Source organism: Lissotriton helveticus, chromosome 12, assembly GCF_964261635.1.
Source record: "Lissotriton helveticus chromosome 12, aLisHel1.1, whole genome shotgun sequence".
Taxonomy (NCBI): domain Eukaryota; kingdom Metazoa; phylum Chordata; class Amphibia; order Caudata; family Salamandridae; genus Lissotriton; species Lissotriton helveticus.
In genome coordinates, this window is record NC_136073.1 from 91,460,033 (window position 1) to 91,478,280 (window position 18,248).

At 45.0% G+C, this 18,248-nt stretch overlaps 1 protein-coding gene across 1 annotated transcript in view; it reads right to left on the reverse strand.

Annotated features, from left to right (window-relative positions):
• The window catches only part of LOC144797912 (extracellular calcium-sensing receptor-like), a 67,304-nt gene that overhangs the window by 15,922 nt on the left and 33,134 nt on the right, over positions 1 to 18,248 (reverse strand). The window contains exons 4-5 of the mRNA XM_078668714.1: positions 13,645 to 13,872; positions 12,779 to 12,902 (exon numbers count right to left, since the gene is read on the reverse strand). Coding sequence (XP_078524840.1) covers positions 12,779 to 12,902; positions 13,645 to 13,872 — 352 coding nt within the window. The remainder of the gene's footprint in view (positions 1 to 12,778; positions 12,903 to 13,644; positions 13,873 to 18,248) is intronic.

Sequence of the window (18,248 nt, forward strand, 5' to 3'; positions counted from 1 at the left end):
TGGTAAGCTCCCTGGTGCTTTCCACCCTAGACTATTGCAATGCGCTGTTTCTAGGGGCCCAGGAGAGAGTGCTAACAAAAATGCAGTCCATTCAGAACACGGCCGCCAGGCTCCTTGGGCGAATCCCCAAATTCCACCCGGTCTCACCCACCATGAAACAACTCCACTGGTTACCGGTGAGGAAGAGGATTGAGTTCAAGACCTTGTGCCTGGTTTATAAGGCCTTGCATAACACTGCCCCAGCTTTCTTTACTCAGAACCTTACTCCTTACTGTCCATCTAGAGCATTGCGCTCCTCCAGCTCTTTGGATCTGGTGCTCCCCCGAACCAAATCTGTCAACTGGGGTGACAGAAGATTTCTTGTGGCTGCTCCAAAACTTTGGAACTTACTGCCTCACTCGATCAAGACCAGCACGTCTCTCTGGTCTTTCCGAAAAAGCCTCAAGACTTGGCTTTTTAATCAATGATCTCCCGGTCCCCTTGTTGGTTAAAACATTGCAGTTACTCAGCGCCGAGATGCCCACGGGCCTTCGTTTCGCGCTTTACAAATGCTTAAATAAATAAATAAATACCCCATCAAACTTAGCCAATCCTCCTCCGCAGCCACTGTTAGTGTTGTCATTGTGTGTGGTGCAGATGATCCACTTGCCGGTGTCTTTAACGGCTGAGAGGTCACTTGTGCCCCAGCCACAGGTGCAGAAGTGGATTCTTGTGACTGGGGATGGCCTGCTGATGCTGATGCTGATGTACTGTCTTCTCCTTCAATAACCTGCCGTTCTTTTTCAAACCTCTTGGCTGACCAGGCTAACCAATGTTTGTACTTTTGAACATCTGCATCAGCAAAAGGAAAAAATGCTTCGCCTGCCAGCGCCTTTTTGTAGCGTGGATCCAGAATAGTAGCACAAATGTAATGCTGTTCTGACTTGATCTTTTGAAGACGTTCATCACCACGTAGGCGCTCTAATAATTTCTCAGACAAAATAAAATGGTCTTTTTTTTTTCATCTTTTTCAAACTCAGAAGACACCGCCATCAGTTGGTGCTCCAGCATGCACAACAATGGGATAGCTTTTCCCAAATTACAGTCCTCCTGGCTGACTGCACGCGTGAAGAACTCAAAAGGACGAAGCATGTCTGTCAGGCTTTTAACTATGTCCCATTGCGCCGCACCCATCCGCATGTCCTCCTTCTGAGATGTACCCTCTGTGAAGAAATAGTGATCGAGTACCGTATACTGCTCATACAGACGCTCAAGCATGTAGAAGGTTGAGTTCCAACGTGTTGCCACCTCCTGGATGAGTGCTTTCACTGGTATTCGACTTTGAAGTAGCAGCCTACTCAGATGCTTCCGGGCCTTAAAAGAATGGCTGAAATGGTTGCACATTTTGCGGCAGGTGGCCATTACCGCGAACGCTGCACTGTCTCTATCACTCAAGAATTTTTGAACTACCAGGTTGATACAGTGCGCCAAACACGGCACTCTAAAATAGCGACCCAGCGCCATGGCCTTAACTACATTGGCGCCATTATCCGTGGAAACATAACCAATCTGGCGTTTTTTTGGGGATAGCATTTTCAAGACCTTTTTGTCAAACTCGTCCAAAATGTTTTGGGATGTGTGACTTTTCTCCAAGCCAAACATGGCTAGTGTTGCATGTTTCCGAGCAGCTTTGAAAACTTTGTCCGGGTCAACACCTGCGTTTAGCTTTGCTTTAACACCTGAAAAAGAGACCCAGTGTGCAGTGATGCACATGTAATCAGCGCCTGCGCCACTGGTCCACATGTCTGTTGTCAGATGTATTGTGTGAACAGCACTCTTCTGCAAAGCTGCCCCAATCGCCTCCAGCACATCTTCATGTAGTGCTGGAACCGCAACTCTGGCAAAATAGAACCGGCTAGGAACCTTCCATTTAGGGCAGAGCGTTGCCACTAATTCTAGAAAACCTACCGCTTCTACAAAAGAAAAAGGGAGAAGGTCCACAGCTAGCATTTTAGCCAGCTTAGTGTTATACAGACGCGTCAGTGGGTGGTTGCGTTCATATGGCACGTCTGAAGTAAGCATTGTTCTAATGTTGCCCTGGACCAAGCATTTACGGGCTGATAATGACTTCGTTGACCCAATTTTGCTCGCTGGTGAACTTTTGTGCGTTGGTGTCTCACTCGCTCCAACACTCTTAGTGTGCCTCACATTGGGTGTGCTGCTGACAGGGGTACTGGGTGTAAGGGAAGTGTTTGACACGTCTTCTTCCTCCTCGTCATCATCAGATGCAACATCAACGTTTCCTTGAATTCGGCCTTTCTTGATCGCATCTAGGTGCGCAAACCATTGGACAGTGTGCTGTCTCCTAAGATGACCTCTCTGGCCTCCGGTACCATAGTTGGTACCTGGCTTACCACGACTAACTGCAACCTTACAAAGGGTACAAATGGCAAACTTTGGATTTTTTTGACAAACAGTAAAGAAGTCCGAAACTGGGGACTTGAAGTGTCTGTGGGACCTGGAGGAGGCGGCGATACTGGTGGTGGTGGTCATGAAGCTAATGCCAGATGAAGTGGAGGATCTGGATTGCCCAACTTTTGTACGTTGTGCACTTTCACCGCCACTAATTAAGGTCGAGGTGGATGGAGGTCTCTTCTTGCCAGAAAGAAATATGGAAGCGGGACGAGTTGGTGTACTACTTAACTCCAATGATTGTGGTGTTTCCACTGCCTCCTCATCGACAACATCATCATCATCACGCTCAGCAGCTCTTCGGGCTAGGGTCAAAATGTCTGTTTGCTGCATGCCCGCTGGGGCTGCATTGACCTTTATGATGACTGGGTCGTCGTTGGCAGAGTCTTCATCAGCAGCAGTATCCGCCACTTCTTGTTGAGCCTCATCACACTCCATAACTCTGAGACTTTGGACGAGCTTCCTTTTACGCTTAACTACCTTTGTCGGATCATGGTGTGCCTCACTCTCAGACGGCAGTGGTGCTGGTTCCCAAGTTTGATCCGTATCATCAGAAGGAGGTGTGCTTGAAGAAGATGTAGACACCACCCTTGATCTCTTCCTTGCTAGGGGTGTGGAAGACAATGAAGGATCATCAGGAGGAGTGGCTTCCTCAAATGATACCTCGCCTTGATTGTCGATTTCCTGATGTGCCCCTACTTCGGGAGGAACAACTATTGTGGGCACTTGTGACCCTCCATGCACCCCTGCTTGCGCATCTCCTTGCGCTGCCTCTCCTTCCACATGTACTTGGGCTTGTACTTGCACATGTGATTGTTGTTGCGGCTGTGGTTGTTCAACACTCGTCAGATGAGCTACAACAACCTGTGTTGATTGAGGGACATTGCTGCTGCTTTCTTGCGATGAGCCAACATCACTGGTCGATGGTGATTGAAGAACTATACTGGCTGCCTCTGCAGCACTCAAGGGCTTGGACTTAAGTTGGTGTGGTGGTGGTGGTGGCACTGAGCCCAATGGAGCGGGGGTGCTGCTGCCAGCTTGGTCCCCAGCAGAACCCGCTGCTGCTGCTGCAGGCATACTTTTTTTTTTACTCCCAAAAAAAGGGGCTGGTGGCACACCAGTCTCCTTGGTAACTTGCTTCTTCTGCTCCTTACTGGCACCTTTCTTGCTGGAGGAGCTACGGGTTACTTTTTTTGGGGCCATCTTCTTCAGAGCAGGTCAGAACAGCAGGCAGCAGTTGCACGAGTTGCAGAGTTGTCTGTGTCCAGACGTGACGTCGCGTGACGTTATGCTGCACACACACACCGCTGCAGGACTTCTTCCTGGCACTGGTGGTTCTCTTGAGTCTTGTACACCTAAAAGCAATGGAAGGCAGAGGAACCTAAGTTCAGTTATACACCCCAAAAAATCGACAAAACACAGAAAAATGAGCACAATCCCATGCCATCCATGATGTTTATATTGAAGACACCCCACAGAAAGACTAGGGCCATGCAAGTATGCAACACTCACTACCACTGGGCATAATGGATGAAAAGTAGGCAAAATAAGTGCAGGCCTCAGACACTGCCTCTCTTCAAAATGGCCCCTTACACCCCAAGCACATGTTGCCTGTACCAGCCAGGACTCAAGATGGCCACCACCACCACCCACATGGCCACAGTCCACATCAACAGTACACCCCCAAAAAACAGAAAACCAGCCAGAAATCACCACAATCCAATGCCATCCATGATGTTTACATTAAAGAGAGTGAGACCACACTACAGGCACACTCAGTCCATGCACCACTACCCCTTGGCAAAAGGCCCCACCAGCAGCCCCAAAAAAACGACAAAAAACAATAAAATCATCACAATCCCAGCCCATCCATGGCCTCAATGGTGTTTAAATTCAAGAAGACACCCCTCAGAAACACTAGGCCCATGCAACACTCACTACCCCTGGGCATAATGGATGAAAAGTAGGCAAAATAAGTGCAGGCCTCAGACACTGCCTCTCTTAAAAATGGCCCCTTACACCCCAAGCACATGTTGCCTGTACCAGCCAGGACTCAAGATGGCCACCACCACCACCCACATGGCCACAGTCCACATCAACAGTACACCCCCAAAAAAACAGAAAACCAGCCAGAAATCACCACAATCCAATGCCATCCATGATGTTTACATTAAAGAGAGTGAGACCACACTACAGGCACACTCAGTCCATGCACCACTACCCCTTGGCAAAAGGCCCCACCAGCAGCCCCAAAAAAACGACAAAAAACGATAAAATCAGCACAATCCCAGCCCATCCATGGCCTCAATGGTGTTTAAATTCAAGAAGACACCCCTCAGACACACTAGGCCCATGCAACACTCACTACCCCTGGGCATAATGGATGAAAAGTAGGCAAAATAAGTGCAGGCCTCAGACACTGCCTCTCTTAAAAATGGCCCCTTATACCCCAAGCACATGTTGCCTGTACCAGCCAGGACTCAAGATGGCCACCACCACCACCCACATGGCCACAGTCCACATCAACAGTACACCCCCAAAAAACAGAAAACCAGCCAGAAATCACCACAATCCAATGCCATCCATGATGTTTACATTAAAGAGAGTGAGACCACACTACAGGCACACTCAGTCCATGCACCACTACCCCTTGGCAAAAGGCCCCACCAGCAGCCCCAAAAAAACGACAAAAAACAATAAAATCAGCACAATCCCAGCCCATCCATGGCCTCAATGGTGTTTAAATTCAACAAAACAGTTGTATCATGCACCCCTAACCAACCCTGGTCCTACTGGATACTGTGGCTACCAACAATATAATTTATTTAATGTTCTGAAAAAGTTCCAAAATTGTACTTGCAGCAACTGTAATGCCCCAAACAAACTTACTTGTGAAAGTTGATTTCTAATCCAAAAGTGATCCAAAGACAGTCAAAAAAGGCCTCAAATCCAAATATCCAGCAGCACCCACAAAAAGTAATCCTTCCAGCTCCAGATCCAAATGAAAGTGACCAGGAGATGGACAAAGCACTGGGAGGAGCCTGCTGGACAGGAACAGGAAGTTGGAGACTGTGGGGCACTTCCTTCCTCCCCCCCCCAAAAATGGACTCCTTGCCAAAAAAAAGGCCATGCAAATGTCAACCTGAGGAGTGATTCTGATAAAAATCATAATTTTCTGAAGGTTTATCCTGTTTGCTGGTGATTTTCTTGTGCAGAATTGCAAAATCTCTATTTCGCGAGTGCGAGATTGTTCCTTTCCGCCGCAACTACGTGTTCGCAATTGCGAACTCTCGCGAGGTATGCTGTGCAAGGTGGCAAGCCGCGATTACGTATTCGCTGGCGCCAAACTCCCGCGGGATCACGCAGCAAGATCCAAAATGGCGCGGCACTCGCTAAATATGATCGAGAAAAACAACTCGGCAAACGCTTAATGACGGAAAGTGAACGCCGTACACCACGCCGCGCGCCGCAACCAAGCAAAAAATCCGCCGCGAGCGGATTCACGGATTTTCGACAAATTCGCGAGAGTTCGCGGATTGCGAATTTGCCGAAAATCCGAAAAATCCGCGATCGGAGCGGATTTTACGCCCATGCTTACCCATCCCTGCACCTCAGAGTTCGCTTGGGTGCCATCCGGTATTGCCCAGTGTTTTGCTTTCACTTATTCCTAACTGTTTGCTGTCTGCATTATTGCACTACTGTTTATTTGTCCTATGCTTATATATATAAGTTGTATTGCTTTTTCCATCTTTTCCCACTGCTGAAGCCCCTGCTGCCCCGCACCCTGACTCAGCCTGCTCCTGCCTCTCTGCCTGTACATATGGAGTCCGCTGCGCTGTCGTGCAGAGGGCGCACCGCTGGCGTGCCTAAGGTGCACCAAAGGCAAGCCCATCTGCGCCCGTCCATGACCCAAACGCGACCAGCGCCAGAAACCCTGGTTCACCTGGGCCCCACCGCTGTGACTCAGCCACGCTCCATGCTCTTAATCCCGGAAGACACGACGACTGCGTAAGATCCATGCTGACCACGACCCATGGGCAGATCTTGTGCAGATGCTGCAGCAGATTCTTCACCATCAACAAAGCTCCAGCATCTGCTGAAAAGCCACCTGATGCACACACCACCGAAACCCTGACTTGCATCCTCCTCAATGTATGCTTACTGCACCGGCAGGCCATTGAAATCTGGGACCTGATTGACACCCTCTTGCCCAATGTCGCATTCTTCATGGAAACCTGGACAAACACCACCTCCGGCCCTGACATCGCCACAGCCATCCCTGACAGCTACAAGATCCAGAGAAAGGACCACCTGCACCACTCAGGAGGAAATCTCACCATCGTGCACAAGACCCCCCTCCAACTCTCCACATCCAGCATGAGCGACCCCCCCTGCAACACGGAAGACTCCACTTCCAGATCCAGACCAGCCCCAGGACCACCCTACGTGGCACCCACATCTACAGACCGCCAGGACCTCGCACCCAGCCCGCAACTACCATTGCTGAGCTTGCTGCACCCCACGCCATCACCTCCACTGACTACATTCTACTCGGGGACCTTAACTTCCACCTTGACAACAGCAACAAACCCGATTCCACCTCTCTCCTTGACAACCTCACCAACCTAGGACTGAAGCAGCTTGTCAAAACACCCAACCACAGAGCGAGTCAAACCCTCGACCCCATCTTCGAGGGAGGATCAGACATCCGCTTCAGCCACACAACCCAACACCACTGGACGGACCACCACTGCATCCATTTCACCTTCAACACCACCACTGCACCCAAACCCGTCCCGTGCCCACCACAACGGAACTGGAGCAGGTCACAGAGGAACTTCTCAACACCACCCTCCTCCAAGACCCCCAGTACTATGACCGATACCAACTCCGCAGCTAGGGAATTTCACCGCTGGGTCTCCTGCTGTGCCGCCTGGTTCACAACAGAACTTCAAGAAGCCGGACGCTCCTGTAGATGCTAAGATAAAACCTGGCTAACCAGAAAACCACAAAAGCACGAAACAACCACAAGAGCGCCCTGAAGGGATACCACCAGCGCATAAGAGAGACCAAACAGACCTTCATAAGAGATAAAGTCCAGACCAACGCGACCAACATCAAGGAACTGTTCAATGTCATCCAGCAGTTCATTAAACCTACCTGCGAAGCCACGGACATCACACCCTCCCAGGAACTCTGCGACAAGCTCAGCTCCTACTTCCATTTGAAGATCAAGGCCCTTTATGACAACTTCAGCGAGCCAGCACTAGACGACACCCCCTCACCTACCGCCGCTGAGAAGCCAACCATCACATCCTGAGACCCCGCGACCATCGAACACATCACAGCGACCATGCAGACAACCCACTCAAGAGCCCCAAAGGACCCATGCCCACCGCACATCTTCCGCAGGGCTGCCGATGCCATCACACCCGAACTAGGACTGACAAGCAACACCTCCCTCAGATCCGGCATCTGCCCAGATGAATGGAAATGGGCGGAGGTGAAACCCCTCCTCAAGAAACCAACAGCCAACCCAATGGACTTGAAAAACTAATGGCCCATCTCTCTCCTCCCCTTCACAGCCAACGTCACAGAGAGATTTGTGAACACCCAGCTGACCACCTTCATTAAAGAGAACTCCATTTTAGGCACCTCCCAGTTGGGTTTGCGCAGTGACCACAGCACCGAGACCGCCCTCCTCGTCGCCACTGATGACATCTGCATGCTACTAGACCAGGGACACACCACGGCCCTCATCCTTCTAGACCTCTCTGCAGCTTTGGACACCATATCACATTGCACGCTCGCAGCCAGTCTCCATGACTCAGGGATACAAGGAGCCGCGCTTGACTGGATCCAATCCTTCCTCTCTGGCAGAACCCAGAGGATAAGACCGCCTTCCTTCCTCTCCGAGCCCACTGACATCAACTGACGCAGTTCCCCAGGGATCATCGCTCAGCTCGACACTCTTCAATATCTACATGGCCCCTCTTGCCACCATCGTCAGACAGCATGGGCTCAGCATCGAATCCTACGCGGATGACACCCAGGTCATCGTCTCGCTCACAAAGAATCCCGAAGACACCAGACTTTGCATCCAGGAAGGAATGAAGAACATGACAGACTGGAAGAAAGACAGCTGCTAGAAGCTCAACTCAGAGAAGACCAAGGTCCTCATCCTCGGACCCAGCACCTCCACCGGGGATAACACCTGGTGGCCCTCAGCCCTCGGGAACCCACGACCCCAACAGACCACGCCCAGAACCTTGTCATCATTCTTGACTCCTCCCTCAAATCGATACCCCCGACTGCAGAAAGAGCGTCACCCACGCACTCATAGCCAGCAGACTGGACTACGGGAATGCCCTCTACACCGGAATCAACAAAACTCTTCTATGCAAACTCCAAACCATCCAGAACCCCGCAGCCAGACTCGTCCTCGGAACACCGCGTCACAAGCACATGACTCAGCACCTACGAGGCATCCACAATCTCCCCATCAAGAAGAGGATCACCTTCAAATTCCTCAAACACGCCTACAAATCCCTCAAGCAAACAAAGTGAAAAAAATAATCCAAAAGAACTGGACATTGATAGAACCTTTAGGTCTGGAGAAACCATTGTTTGCATTCAAAAAAGGAAAAAACATCAGGCAACAGTTAGTCAGAGCAAATACCCATATTGAATTACCAACTAAGGACTTGCGAAACCTTTTGGGTTTGCCCCCAGTGGTTGGGCACTACCGCTGTCAAATGTGTACAGCGTGTAATTTCACAGCAGACACCAAAGAAATTGATATAAATGGACAAACCCACATCCAGAAAGTCTTTTCCAACTGTAACACCAAAAATACTGTGTATTGTATAAAATGCCCATGTGCTAAATTCTATATTGGGCAAATGACACAAACTATATAAAAACGAGTACTGCAACATAGGTCAAGGATTAAGTGTAAGGTACATGGGGCTCCATTAGTACAACACTATTTAGATATGGGTCATTCGGAGGCTGACATTCATTGGTCAGTTCTGAATGTAATATCTAATGTTGTGGGGGAAGACCTACAAAGAAAACTAAACAAACTTGAGGCCAGATTTATCGAAAAATACAATACAGCCAGAGAAGGTCTCAATGACAAAGATGAGATGTGGGCCTTACTACAACTATAGAATTTGTGGTGATAACATGTGATAATGTCAATTCAGAGAAATATAGCTAATTGTTTTCTGTAATGTGTTTCAAATGTGTGTTATTTATTGTATATATATATATATATATGTGCTTATATGTGTTTTGTGTCACGAATAATTTTTGATATATAAACTCAATGTGTTAGAATGTGGGGCGTGACGGCTGCTATGGCTTCTGGTGTCCGTTATTAACGGTGGGGACTTAGATTCTCTTGTCATGGGCTATTTTCTCCTTATTACAATGGAGATTTTTTCCATAATGTCCGTTTTTATTTATTTTTATTTGAGAGTCATATGTAGACTTCAGTCTAGCCCCTTTTGTAAATATAAATATATTGAAGGATTTGTTTTACATGTGTGGGGGCGCGCAAATTCCATCTTGGACAATTAAGGACAATAATATCGGTGGCGAATTTTGGAGAGTCTCAATGGTCAAAGTATTGCCTGAACGTGGAGACGTAGTCTGTTTTTGCTTTTCATAAGCTGGATATCTTTCGTGAGGACACGTCCCACGTGACCGGCTTCAACGCGGAAGTTGAGAGTGTTGCTTAGGCGTGAGCACGGCCGCGCATGAAAGCACCTTTAAGGTAAGCGCGGCTCGTAATAAGTTGATACCGCATATGTGTGTTTAAAGTGATAAGAATAGTCGTGGAGAGCATTAAATCTAGCGCTTGGCCCGCCGGCTCTGTCTTGCAGGAATTAATATAGGTCTTGTCCAGTCTGCACATGATGGAGATTAGTCACTGTAACTGAGGCGATAAAGATGGACATGATGATGTCATACGCTCAGAAGTGAGTTGGCCACTATTAAATATCATTCAGTTTGATTTCAGGAGAATCTGTGGTTTGAATAGACCTGATACAGGGACGGTATATTTAAACCGCCTCTGTGCTACTGTGTGTGTGTGTGTTGTTGGCCTCTGGCTCTTTCCCTGATTCACTGTTCCTTCCTATCTCTTTTTTGTCTTTTTTGCCATTCCAAAGGTAAATCGGAGTCGCCTTTTTCAATATAAAGGAGTACAATTGAAGGGCTATTACCTAATATAGGTGTTTAATCGCTACGACCGACATATATTCGAGAATTTTACAATCGAATCGGTATGTCTATAAATAGTTCCATTCGAGTTTTTTATGGTTAAACATTTAGATAGTTGCACTTTGGTCACTTTGGTATATAGAGATTGATTTGGTAGCACTATTGAGGCATTTAATTGTTTGTACACCTTGGTGGTATGTAGAATAAGTGCACCCTGGGACACGTGTGTTGGAGCCTTACTTGCCGTCACTCCAGAATACAATGTATGTTGTGGTTTCGAACAAACAGGGTTACGCATGAGGTATATATGGGTCCGGCATGAAATACCTCATTTAGAGAATACCATATGGATATGTGGATAATATATAGTACTTTCCTGATGTTTTAGGTGCAGCACACTTGGTGTGTTAATGCTTAAGCCCTAGTCCTGAAGAGGCCCAGAAATTAAGGGGGTGAAACGCGTCGACAACCGTTGGAACGGACACCCTTTGAATTTAAATTTGGTGACAAATAATAATCAGCAGTATAAAGTAGAAGGATCAAAATTACTGATTTCTTTAATACTGCATTAATAAGGTGTATCTGTATTTTTGAGGAATGCTCTCTAGATAATATGATATAGAGCATCCATACGAATAAGAGGGACCATTGTGAAACTATATGTGAATGTTTAAATTTTCATTTTTATTTGCTTTGTAGATGTTTTTGTAAATTGTTTGTGTGATATGTAAATAGTATAATGTTATATGTATAGCACAAAAGAAGAGTAAGTATGTGAAGTAAATGAATATATAAAAAAAAATTCTTTGGAATTAATAAAACAAAACTCAAAAAGAGAAATACATATCTGTTGGATATAATTGATTTGTTGAAGTAATGGGTGGTAAGTGACAAAATAAATTGTAAAGATTTAATCTAGATGAAGTTCTTAGGTTGGATGGGTAATTCATACACCTGTCCTGAACAATCATTGAAATGAATTGGTCCCATAGCGTCACTTTTTGTGTTGATATACAAATCCCTCAACAACATCCAACCCAAATACCTCAACGACAGGGTATCTTTCCACTTACCCAAGAGGAACCTCTGCTACGCCAACTTCGCCCTGGCAGAGGTCCCGCACATCCACAGAAGCAGATGTGGCGGGAGAGCCTTCTCCTACATCGCAGCCAAGACCTGGAACAAGCTCCCAGTGAACATCAGGTGCTCCCTGACCCTGCACACGTTCAGGAAGGACCTCAAGACCTGTTTCTTCAACTGATCCAGAGCCGCTCCCCCCCCCGGGCCTTGAGGCCATCACTGGTGAGCAGCGCACTTAATAAGCCCCTGATTGATTGATTGATTGATTAATGCATTTTAGGACTATTCTTGTATACCTTAAACTAATTTTCCCAGGTTTGCAAAAAACTCTTCATGTACCACTTGGATCTGGGAGCTTGAACAACCCTGGCTTCACAATGTATGCAGTGCTACACAGGCCTATTCATAAATCCCTTCATTTCATTTCATAAATCCCTTTTAGAACACTCTAGTATTTACAGGGCTTCCCATTTACTATTCCGTCTATTATTTGTTAGGGCTGTTGGGATAGATCTTACTGTCTCAAGCACGATTTATACTTGATCTGGGACCACTTAAGTGAAGTGACAGAGGAAAGTGGACACTATGCCAATGATCAATAACTGCCATGTCTACCATCTCATGGCGGGTCCTCACATCTATCAGTAAAGAATCAATGTTATTCTTCTACTTGCCCCTCTTAAAAGTTGGTTTTGCATTACAATCCAAAATTAAATGGCTGTAATCCTCTCTTAAGCTGTGTGACACAAGTATATCTACTACCTGTAGAGCTGCTGTACCTATTTTAACCTTCTTCCTAGGATTGGAATAAGAGTGAATTCCCCAAACTTCATCCGCCTACTTTATCAACTCCAGCATAGGGGGATAGGGCTCAAAACAGTTGCTAAAATCTTCCACAGAAATCATGTAAGATCCCATACCATGTATTTTTAAGAGTGATTTCTAGGATTTTAGGTCACTTTACTTTAATTTGTTAAGTAGTTTTACGTTGATCCCATTGCTGCTTATCTTGACTTACCAATATGATTAGAAAACTCCCCCAGAGAACATGGGATGCACAAGAAGCAGCAGATGGCCTCTCCTTCTTTAGCAGCTTTCCTAAACCCAGGTAGGCAGCTGGGGCTACAAAGAGATTCCGGGATCTGAAACAAAGGAAAAGAAGCACAGGTTCATTTCTTTACATGAAGACTAATGTAAGACATGAGGGAGTATGGAAAATAGTTTCCATATTTTACTAGCATATATTCCAAATATCAAACTCTTTCCCCATTTAGTTATATTTGACAAAGAATATTTTAGTGCTTTTCATGGCACCTTTAGTCAACTAATATATGGGCAAAGATTTGACAGTTTCATCATCGACAATGCAGCAGCCATCCTGGGTCAAGGTGTGTCAATTACCAATTGTCCTTGCATCCTACGTGTAAGGCTCTAAAGTGGCAGTTCATATTTCATTTAACCCTTGCCAAGTCGGAATAGTGAAACTTCAATCAAAATCTGGATACCAGCAGAGACAATAGTTCTTACATCTGGTTGATAGAGTCCAATTTTGTTTGATGGAGAAGCATAATTTGTTTCTTACAAGCATGATATAGATGTGAAGGCCCAGAAGAGAGCTAACCGGAATAGCCATTCTGCTCATCAAAAGGGCTTGCTAATCATAGATACTTGCTGGACCATTTGTCAAAGGGATGTCAAGCACACCCAATACAGATTCCCATGTTGTGCAGTAGGGACAATGAGCCATGCTTTCCCATAACTAGACCCTTCATGCATGTATGTGGTACTTTCCTACTGTAAATCTAGTCAAAGTCAGCAGATAGCTTCAAAACATTCAAGCACTGCACAACAGGACTAAATGAGATTTTCATACACATGCCATACCTGGGAACTACCTCCAACCCATTTAACAGCAGTGGAATTGATGTTGAATTCCTGCAAGGATGGTGACCTTGAGCCATAACTGCCAACATTAACTTGCTGTAGTTCTCCTTCAGCATCCATCTGCCAGTTCACAATGTCATACTGGACAGGTGGATTTCCATTCTTGTCGAAAAATACCTCTGTGCCATCAGGGTTCCTAAAGTGAACATTCTTGACGTAGTGCAAAATCTGGAGAAGGGAGAAGTGAAAGATCTCATAGGATTTCACAAAAGTCCTTCATACTTTTTAAGTTTATGCGCCTTACCACTTATGCTCTGGCACCGTTTTAAAGTAGAATACATACATGGAAAGGTTCTACCATATAGATTCAACCACAAACAGGACAGCAGCCCAGCATTTTCTCTGAGGTTGGGTTACTTTCTACATGTTACTCCAAAAGGTAGTTTGCAGCCACATTCTAACAAAACAGTCACTCATATAATTTTGGTTCCAAAATGATGGATGGAAACAAAACCTCACTCAGCCACCCACAGGAATAGATGTTGAGATGCCTCCAATATTTTCTGAAGGTTAACCCGTTCATGCCCAATCCGAGCCCCTATTTGAAAATTCTTTCATTGAAATTGGCTGAAAATATTTACAACAAATCAAGAAAACCCAGTTTTCTAACTTTCAAATTTGTTTTTATTTGTTGTCCAATCACCTGCCATCCACCCGCAATGCACATCCTTATGATGTGTGACAGGGGCTGGTCACCTGAAATTGGGAGCTACCCAGAATTCCTTTTTTCTTTTTTGCCTAATTTATGTGATATTCCAAGCCTGAAAGGATATAGTCTTGTCTTATACTGAGTGCTCCCTTGTGTCTGATCAAAGAAATACCTCTCAAAGAGCATCAACAAGAGAGAAAACATTTGTCAGGAGTTGCTTGTATTCATACCAGTGGTGGCTTGGATTTTACCAATCTAAAGCTATAATGCCATGCATAGAGTGTCATTTTTCAGTTTTGCATGGATGGGACTAGCTGTATAAATGGCAACAGGATGTTTCTCTTTCTAGCTCAGCGTAGATGGCACAATGCTAATTCAATACCTTAAAACTTAGCCAGACACAAAATCCTTTTCAGAATTTACAAACGCAGAGAAAATTGGTCTTTGGATTGGTTTGTAGGAAAAAGTAATGAAAACTAGTATGAAGCGCTGCCTTGTGTTACTCTGCATTAACTGAGCTTTCCCTGTGTGGTACATATGCGCTACTGTGTAACCATCCAAGGTTGTTGATGCAAACCCCTATCTACTTAAAATAGTAGACAGGCTTTTGCACCACAAAACAATTGGGCCTAGGGTAAGGGAGACCTCTGACACAAAGAGTAGGAGATCAGGGTTCCCATCTTGCCTCCGTATACTCTTTTTCAATTAATTTTTCAGGTGGTCATAATATTGTTCTTGATATATGCTAGTCAATCAGATTCCTCAGTACGGAGGGAACTCTGGGCCAGGCAATATTGAGTAGACATACATGACCAATCAGATGGCTCTACTTTTTTTTAATTGTGTTCCTGTGGGACTCCTGTGGAACTCCCAGGGGACCAAAGACAGGTGAACTGATTTACAAAACATCACAAAAAGAAGGCTTTGCGGGCAAATCTGTAATTCTGTTCATTCACTTTTTCTGTACCATTGTCTGAAATTCTGTATAAAATTTTATGTGGAAACCCTCATGCTAATTTGTCACACAAAGCCAAAGTTATTGGCAAAATACCCTCTCTTCCTTTGGTAACTCTGACCTACATGTAACTACATGGTGGAGACAGCCGCTGCTCCATATGTATATCTGCAGATGTACACAGTGTAATTATTACCATGGTATGCTGCCTTTAAAGCGTGGTTGATACCAATCAATGAACAATTGCACAATCATTACAATGCTGCTAAGGGATTGTTTATGTAGTTTTACAATATAGTACTGTAATATGCAGGTATGTAGTTGTATTAATCTCTTTAACTAACATAATCTTAGACCTAGGATTTTTGTCACAGGAGATGGAATTAGGATCCAGAAGGTGAGTAGCTTCAGTTTTTTGTGTTGGTGAAGAGGAAGTTGAAGGTAAAGCAGCGCTTGCTGCGAGCTAAGAATCAGCAATTTCTACACTCCCCCTCAGACTTGTGAGGAACCCTGCTGGGAGCCCATCAGGGATGTCACAGCTCCTTCTGTAGCAGAGATACTCTTGTTTAGCCTGGGCCCCAGGCTGCTCTCGCTGGCACTACAGAGCCTTCACCGAAACAATACTAGAAGCTAGAAGAGGACCAAGGATCTACTGTGACTTGCAGTACGTTATACTTGGGGAGCCAAAGGTGGCACACAGCATTTCAGAGCTTCTCTAGGCCCCTTGGTGTTTCTCATAGTTTGCATTGCAATAAATTTGCTTAACTGCTTATTTAATTGACTTCAAACGAAAAGGCGTAAACAACAATTGGTCCTGACATACCTATTTCAGGCCAGCAAAATGGTGTAGTAGGACTAAACTTTTCATTCCAAATGGTCATTCTTTAAGTTATTCTATACATAGAGAGATATATACCAGAGAGAAAAACCAAAGACAACTGTATTTATAAGACAACGTTTTTTTGTTTATATAATCCTTATAAATAGATATTAATCAAAAGATCATTATTACAGTTGGCGGTTGTCACAAAAGGCATAGTGCAAAGGAAAGGGATCATGAGCAATGTGAATGTGGAAATATGGAAGGACAAATCAACACAATAAAAAACGTGATATCCTGATTATTCAATATATAACATTGGTTGGAGTAGATTAAAAGTAAACCAAACCAATGTTAGGCCTGTAGCCTGTATAAAATATCATTAACTCTTTTATTTTTTGGATTTCTATTTAGAATAATGCCATCTAGTCAGGCAGGCATCATCCTAAAAGTTAATCAGATATATTACAGGCTGAGAGTGGAAATTATTGGCTCTTCGACCCGTCGTGAGTGAGGAACAAATTTCTACTTCCGCATGCGGGTCTTCATCATGACATTGAGACAAACTAGGTATAGGAAAGAATCCAATTAGAACCTATCCCCCTGGTATATTCTCAGGACGACAACTCAAAAAATGGAAAAACACTGACCGTGGCAGTGGATTGGACAATCCATAACATTATGTCATCCAGGTGGATTAGAATGAATCCTAATCACAGTAAACTTAACAAGGTGGTCTGCAACATTAAATGCTAAACCTACATTAGTTACAAAATATAACCCAAACTAATTATAATGATTGGAAACTTACCCCACCTTCAGGGTGAATGGGATCCCTGAATTACTCCCAAAGATACATCCCCCAATTTAATGAGGGCAAAATGGCAAGATCTGTTGTTCCACAGACAACGTGTCAGAGAGATCAGGATGAGAGATTTTTAAAAATAAATCAGTCCTGGGTAGAAAATGCGTTATAACAGGATTGTAGGAATTATAGTAAGAATTAACTGAATGTGAGCCCGTGGAAAACAAGGGCTGAATAATTTGCAGCGTGGAAAGGTAACACATTCTCGACGGGGGGCACAAACCCAAATACCGCAATTATCTGAAAGGGAGTTTGAAAAGGGATACTGTGTTACAAAAGGGAAAGCCCCAGAATGAAATAAAGATCGGGCCGGAGGAGTCTCGCAGATCTAACCTTTCAAAGTGCCATCACTGCAATAAGAGAGCACAACCTCCCGTCCACCTGGGAGTTTACTCGGGAAGAAGGATGCGAGCCACCCAGGTTAAGTAGTAGGGGCGCGCACCTCCAGCACGTGCGTATTGGTTCAAGCGGCGCTGTGAAGATTCATCGGCTGGCCATGTCTCACTATTACCGTGTGCGTGCGGTCGATTGGTGAAATGTGGGCGCCATGAAAAGACAACGGCTGTCCGCGTCTTTGACGTAGCAATGGGAAAAAGGTTGCCCGTTGACATGCAGATGACCCTTAGGTGATGTATATATATATATATATATATATATTTGCAGGGATACATATTATACAACATGCTTTTTTGTCAAGAGTTTATGACTAGTGGTTAATCTAAAAGGATCGAAAAACAGGGTCCCAACCCGAAATAGTCGGAAGCCTTTACTTAGCGGGCGTGCCAAATCCCGATCAATCCTATTAAAAATTGTGTGTATCCAAATCAGCCGAATTATAGCATATTAAATAAATGAAAGAAGTGAAAAGAAATTAAAATATTATGAAGGGGACAGGTACCACCACAGAAATTCACATATAAATACATATAATACGTAACAACCCAAAAACAGTGTTACATACATTGTCACGGAAATAATATAAAAGACCGGACTTACATGGATGAACAAAGGGGCATATTATCAAGGGGGTTTATCTCCGCTTTTTTGGCTTTAAAAGCCAAGAAAGCGGAGATAAAATTATCTCCCTATTACCTAGCTGTCGCTAACACCAGTTAGCGACAGCTAGTAGGAGATAGCGACCATCTCGGGCCCCACTTTGCATGTCAGTGATATTTATCACTAATGACATGCAAAGTGGGCGTGCCAAGATGTTAGCGACTGGAAAAAGTCACTAACATCGCTATCTCCTATTACC